Below are 7,047 nucleotides of genomic sequence, written 5' to 3' on the forward strand. Positions count from 1 at the left end.
TCCTCTCCTCTCCTCTCCTCTCCTCCCCTCCCCTCCCCTCCCCTCCCCTCCCCTCCCCTCTCCTCTCCCTCCAGCCGGGGTGTGTGGTGGGCGTGGACATGGAGTGGAGGGCCGGCTTCGGCACGGTGTCGACCCAGCACGTGGCTCTGATCCAGCTGGCCGTGGCGGGCCAGGTGTTCCTGCTGGACCTGTGTGCTGACGGGTTCTGCCAGCACAGCGGCACCGTCCAGTTCATCAGAACTCTCTTCTCTCACCCCAAAGTCCTCAAGCTGGGTCAGTGGGACGGGTCCAGTGGGATTGGTTTCATTTTCTTCTGGATCAACCTCAGATGTGTACATGTAGCCTATTAAGACGTGTCTGTTGGTATGTCTGTACCTTTGACTCTGTCTGTCTGTGACTGTGACTGTGTCTGTGTGTCTTTCTGTCTGTAACTGTGTCTGTCTGTCTGTAACTGTGACTGTGTCTGTCTATCTATAACTGTAACTGTGACTGTGTCTGTCTGTCTGTCTATAACTGTGTGTGTCTGTAACTGTGACTGTGTCTGTGTGTCTATAACTGTGACTGTGTCTGTGTGTCCGTCCAGGTTATGGGATGCAAGGCGACCTGAAGAGTCTGTTGGCGACGTGGCCCCAGTTGTCAGAGGAGCTTCTGAAGATAGAAGGGGTGTTGGATCTGCTCAACGTGCACCAACAGGTAACAGATCAGCCCTCCACCCCACCCAGCATGGCTTAGCATAGCTTAGCATAGCTTAGCATGCCCACAGTGGCAGCCCCAGATTAGCTAGCTCCATATTCGTCAATTTACTTGTGCAAGATAACACTAGATAACGGTTAAAGACCGTTTTTGTTTTTTCCAGATTCAGATTGAATAACAACCATTAGTACTATGTTATAAATATTATTATATTCATATGATTCATTATTGTTGTTATTATTATTAATATATTGAGATGTAACAAGAGTGGTGGGTGTGTTCTGAACTCTGACCTTGGTCTTGTTTTGGGGTCCCCAGATCCAGCGCAGCGGGCGGCGTGGCGGGGGCGGGGGTCCGCGGGGCGTGCTGGTGGGGGCCGCGGGCCCGGCGGAGAAGGGCCTGAGCCTGCTGGTGCAGCAGGTCCTGGGACGGCCCGTGGACAAGATGGAGCAGCTGTCCAACTGGGAGAGACGGCCCCTCCGAACCAGCCAGCTCCGCTACGCAGGTCTGGGGGGACCGCTCTGTGTCTGAAGGAGACGTGTTTGATTTCCTCTGTGGTGTTAATGTACCTGATGGAGAGAGGGAGGGAGGGAGGGAGGGGGGGGAGGGAGGGAGAGGGAGGGAGAGACAGAGACAGAAAACAAACAAGAACAAGTCCCATCAAGCTTTGGGTTTCATTTTTCACATTCTTTCACAGTCTATACACAGTCCTTATATCTCTTATCCTCTCCCCCCTCTCTCTCTCCCCTCTCTCCCCCCTCTCCCCCCCCCCCCCCCCCCCAGCTGTGGATGCGTACTGCCTGCTGGACGTGTACTCCGCCCTCTCCCAGGCCCCAGCGTCCTACGGCCTGCCGGCGGACCTGCGCTCCGTGTCCTCGCCTCAGCCGGAGAAGAGCCAAAGTAAAGAGGAGAAGAAGCTGAAGAAAGAGAAACTGAAGCAGGGTCGGCGTAGAGGGGTCAGCTGGCTTCACTTCCCTGTCCACCACCCCCCCCCCCCCTCCGTTGTTGCTGTGGTTCTTGTGGTTGTGGTTGTTGTTGTGGTTGGTGGTGTTGTTGTTGTTGTGAGGAACAAGTTCAACATGTCGAGTTTTTTTTTTTTTTTTTTTGTACAGTAATCATGAAATCGAAGGACGTTCACACGGCCTGTTCTGACATCGTTATTAACCACAACGTCAACTACGTTATTATACGTTGTTGTTACAGGCCGAAGGTCGAACGTTAGCTACTCTCTGTGTGAAAGGGTTCACGTTGCTCCAGCCAAATGCAGCTCCACCAAAATGACTTCTTATAACAAAGGCTTCAACTGTGTGTTTCTAGAGGCTGATCAGTTATGTTGAACCCAACTGTGATGTGAACCTGAACCACGACATTTCGACTTGTCTGAATTAACTCATTCAGTGCCGAGGGTGAAATAAAGTCTCCCGAGTGGTCAGCGTCCTAGAGGGCACGAGGGCGACTTTATTCACCCAAAATACGTAAACGACGGTGCGTTAATTTTGTAGACAATCAAAGTGTTGTTGCTAGGTAAACACCGCCTGAAACACTTTGGCGCTCTAGGTGGGGAGTGTTCTGGAATGTCTTGTCAGTTGGTGAGTCAGTCTGGTGATTTGTGACGTCTCTGTCACTCCCAGGGACGCCAGGGAGAGACAGGGGGCCCTGCATCGAGCCGAGGCCCAGAGAAGAGCCCCCGGCCTGGGCAGGGCTGTGAGGGGGTGGGCCCCCCCGGGCCCCCCGTAGCCCCCGGGCAGCTGCGTGTGGTGTGTGACAACATGCTGCAGGGCCTGGGACGCTACCTGCGCTGCCTGGGGGTCGACGTGCTGCTGCTGGAGAACACCGACGACCACAGGGTCGCAGCGCAGGTCAGACACACACACACACACACACACACACACACACACACACACACAGAGCAGGACACACACACACACAGAGCAAGACACAGAGCAGGACACACACACACACACACACACACACAGACACACGCACACAGAGCAGGACACACACACAGAGCAAGACACACACACACACACACAAACACACAGAGCAGGACACACACATGACACAGCGTGGGTTTCATTGGGATAAGAGATGTGAGTGTGTGTGGACGTTGATGCTGAGTGTCGTCTCTGACCCTCAGATGGCTCAAACAGAGGGACGTGTCATACTCACCTGTGGCCAGCCTTACCAGTCGGTAGGTACTCACTGTGGTTTTGGAATACGTGTGTGTGTGTGTGAGAGAGAGAGAGAGAGAGAGAGAGGTAAAGTACAGTTTGTCTGGAGAGTCTCATGAGAGAGTGTGTGTGTGTGTGTGTGTGTGTGTCCAGCTGAAGTCCCAGGTAGGGGAGGGGCGCTGCCTGTCTCTGGACTGCTCTGAGAAGGCCCGTGACCAGGCGGTCCGCGTCCTCAAACACTTCAACGTCCAGCCCACCCCCGCAGACATCTTCAGCCGCTGCCAGGTCAGACTCACTCCTCTGTTGCACTTGGGAGTTATCACTCTTTGTGTGTGTGTGTGTGTGTGTGTGTGTGTGTGTGTGTGTGTGTGTGTGTGTGTGTGTGTGTGTGTAAGAGAGAGAGAGTTTGTGTGTGTGTGTGTGTTCACTTCCATTACATTCATAAACCTATTGCACTTGGGAGTTATCTGTGTGTGTGTGTGTGTGTGTGTCTGTGTGTGTGTGTGTGTGCGAGCGAGCAAGCGGGTGAGTACAACAGAAGAACAGGGGCCAGGGTGTTGTGATGTACCTCATTTGGCCTTTGTGGTGTGTGTGTGTGTGTGTGTGTGTGTGTGTGTGTGTGTGTGTGTGTGTGTGTGGGTCCTACCTTTAAGATGACTGTAAGGGCCAGAGTGTGAGTGTGTGGAGAGGGAAGTGTGGAGAGATGGAGAGGCCGGCTGGAGACGTCTTTCCTGTGAATCACAATGTTTGAAGTGTCCTCTGTGGCAGTGACTGGAACAATGGAGTCTTTACTGTGTCGTAAACAGTCTGCTGCTGGGAACCAGCTCAGACAGACAGACAGGCAGACAGACAGACGGGCAGGCAGACAGACAGGCAGGCAGACAGACAGACAGACAGGAGGACCAGTCTGCTGCTGGGAACCAGCTCAGACACAGACAGACGGGCAGGCAGACAGACAGGCAGGCAGACAGACAGACAGACAGGCAGGAGGAACAGTCTGCTGCTGGGAACAGGAAGGTAGGCAGACAGACAGACAGACAGACAGACAGACAGGCAGGAGGAACAGTCTGCTGCTGGGAACCAGCTCAGACAGACAGGCAGGCAGACAGACAAACAGACAGGGGACGGACAGACAGACAGACAGACAGACAGACAGACGGGACAGACAAACAAACAGAGGACAGTCAGACAGGGGACAGACAGACAGAGGACAGACAGACAGACAGGGGGCAGTCAGACAGGGGTCAGTCAGACAGGGGACAGACAGACAGGGGACAGACAGACAGACAGAGAGGAGGAGGAGGGAGACGCAACAGAGAGAGATGAGTGTAGAGCAAGAAAGTGTGAAAAGGGGGAGAAAGTCTGAGGGAGAAACGGAGAGAGAGAAGAATGGAGAGAGAGAAGAACGATGAACACGCTGGCTTTCGTTTTTTAACAACGATGTCGTTGGCGATCAAAGATATTTAGTAATGATAGAGTAACTATCTTTATTAAACTATATATTTAGTAATGATAGAGTAACTATATAGTTTAATAAAGATAGTTACTCTATCATTACTAAATATATCGTTTAATTTGTCTTGTGATGATTACATAGTTGGACCGCCAAGTTCTTCCGTTCTTGGAAGAACCCTGGGGGCCGGTCACAGAGAGTGGTCCACCGACAGAGGCTGATCTGAGGACAGCTCCTGAACCCAGGGGTCCCGGCCCCCTAGGGGGGTCCCTCCCAAATGTGTCCCCTTGGACCACCTGTATCTTCAGGGCGGGTGGTCACTGACTGCCTAAACATGTCCCCCCCCCCACCAGTTGTCTGGCCAGACAGACTAGCAGACCACCGGCCTGCCCTCAAACTGCCCCCCTCAGACCACCGGCCTGCCCTCAAACTGCCCCCCTCAGACCACAGTCCTCTAGGTCGGGATGCCGAACGTGGAACGGCATGGAAGGTTGGAAACATACACACACACACACACACAGCAGGACACATACACACACACACACACACACACACACACACACACACACAGCAGGACACATACACACACACACACACACACACACACAGCAGTACACACACACACACAGCAGGACACATACACACACACACACAGCAGGACACACACACACACACACACACACAGAGCAGGACACACACATACAAATATATACACACAGAGCAGGACACACATACACACATGACAGGACACACACACACACACACAAATACATACACTCAGTGCAGGACACACACACACACACACACACACACAAACATGTCCCCCTCCACCATGTGTCTGTCACAGAGACCCCCGGCCTGCCCTCAAATGGGATGCCGAAAGTGGAACGTCATGGAATTCGGAATCCGGACTCCAGAATTCCACCATCCATTAGACGCAGACACACACACAGCATGTAGTGGGATTAGAATCTGTATGGAATTAGGGGGGGTTTACGTAGGAAACCTATACATTTTCCCGGGAATGAGTTTCTCACTTGTTTTCAGAATTCCGACATATCCCCATAGGAAGTGGCGCTGCGAATCCATCAGGACTAAGTGAGCGGAACCACGCAGCGGGCTGGAACAGCGGCCCGGGAGGAGGAAGAGGGGAATCAGGAGCAGGAATGCGTGATAGTGAGGCTGGCTCAGGGGGCAGAGATGGACGGATGGATGGATGGATGGACGGATGGATGGATGGGGGGAGAGAGAGAGAGGGGGAGGGGTGGGGGGTTTGGGAGGGTGAGTGTGTGTGTGTGTGTGAGCTGCTGCGGCCCGGGGCTAGTGTGTTGAAAGCCCACCCAGGCGAAGTTAACCCCTTTGTTATCTGATTGTAAAGTCCTTTGATTAGCAGGGGATGGGTGTCTTGACCAGCCCTGAAGCCCCCCCTCCCCCCTCCCGCCGCCGCCCCCCCCCCCCCCCCCCCCCTCCTGAAAGCTCTCTCTCTCACAGGCTGCACACACTCTCCTCTGAGGCATTCCGGGACCCCCTCTAAACCAAACCCCCTGTGTGGCCCATTGATACACACCACCGATGATTAACCCCCTCGCTACCGTGGCCCTGAGAAAAGACCCCGGCCCTTATTTCACTAATCCCCCCTCTGTCTCGCGCAACTCTTTTTGCTGTTTCATGGTGTGTGTGTGTGTGTGTGTGTGTGTGTGTGTGTGTGTGTGTGTGTGTGTGTGTGTGTGTGTGTGTGTGTGTGTGTGTGTGTGTGTGAGAGAGATGGAGGGGGGGTGGGGGGGGTAGAATCTATTCAGGTTGTGTGATACAACCATCTTAAAAAGCCTCCCCAAACGATACTCATTTGACTCCATTTTCCTCTTTTCTAATTCCTGACCCCAGCCACTGTGAAACCAAGGATCACGCTCAACTGACGTTCTTTTAAATGGATACAGATAATATTGTGTCGTATTGTGTCTTCCCACCACCCCCCCCCACCCCCTCCTTGTCCTGTAGCTAGGATCCTGATAAACTCCAGCTGCTGGGCGCCCAGTCCAACCACCCCCCCTAAACCCACCGCTGGCAACACATCGCCTCCCATAGCCAACTCTACCGGCACCATTTTGTATTAGAAATTCAAGTAGATATTTTAGATGTTTTTTTTTTTAAGGATACTTTTCTTCTTAAGGCGCCATTTTGTGAGCGGTTCCATCAGTCTAAAGCATTGTTAGCGGAGAAGGTGTAACATTATTAGTGTTTTCTTTTTTTTTGGGGGGGGGGGGGGGGGGGGGGGACAGTGTTGAGGGGAGTCAGAGGAGTGAGAGAGTGTGTGTTTCAGTGTGGCTGCCTGTCCCTGCCAGACCACAGCCCTAACCACGCTCCTCAGGAGTTCTCAGGAGTGGTCGGTTACTCATGGAAATCTAATACAGCGGAGGAGGAGGAGGAGGAGGAGGAGGAGGTGGGTGGGTGGGTGGGGGGGGGGTTGGGATTCCTACAAGAAGCAACCTAAGAGTCCTAGTGTCTTCCATAACGCCAGAGCTGAGGCCAGACATGTGAACTTCCAATGAACAGAGAGCCAGTTAAGCTCACAGAAGCTTGATTCAACTTGTCGAGGAGCCAGACGAGCTGTGATCCAGTCAAGTCAGTGACATGTAACCCTGTCAGATATATCTATAGACACGTAACCTTGACGATCCCCATTTCATCTCTGATATCCCCCCCCCCCCCCCCCTCTCTCTCTCTCTCTCT

At 53.2% G+C, this 7,047-nt stretch overlaps 1 protein-coding gene across 1 annotated transcript in view; it reads left to right on the top strand.

The window, feature by feature from the left end:
* exd3 (exonuclease 3'-5' domain containing 3) overlaps window positions 1-7,047 on the top strand; it is a 20,180-nt gene that overhangs the window by 6,332 nt on the left and 6,801 nt on the right. The window contains exons 12-18 of the mRNA XM_083670502.1: window positions 75-273; window positions 584-693; window positions 1,012-1,198; window positions 1,477-1,649; window positions 2,325-2,552; window positions 2,831-2,884; window positions 3,018-3,149. Coding sequence (XP_083526628.1) covers window positions 75-273; window positions 584-693; window positions 1,012-1,198; window positions 1,477-1,649; window positions 2,325-2,552; window positions 2,831-2,884; window positions 3,018-3,149 — 1,083 coding nt within the window. The remainder of the gene's footprint in view (window positions 1-74; window positions 274-583; window positions 694-1,011; window positions 1,199-1,476; window positions 1,650-2,324; window positions 2,553-2,830; window positions 2,885-3,017; window positions 3,150-7,047) is intronic.

The sequence above is a fragment of the Argentina silus genome (genome assembly GCF_951799395.1).
Source record: "Argentina silus genome assembly, chromosome: 5".
In the NCBI taxonomy this organism is placed as follows: Eukaryota; Metazoa; Chordata; class Actinopteri; order Argentiniformes; family Argentinidae; genus Argentina; species Argentina silus.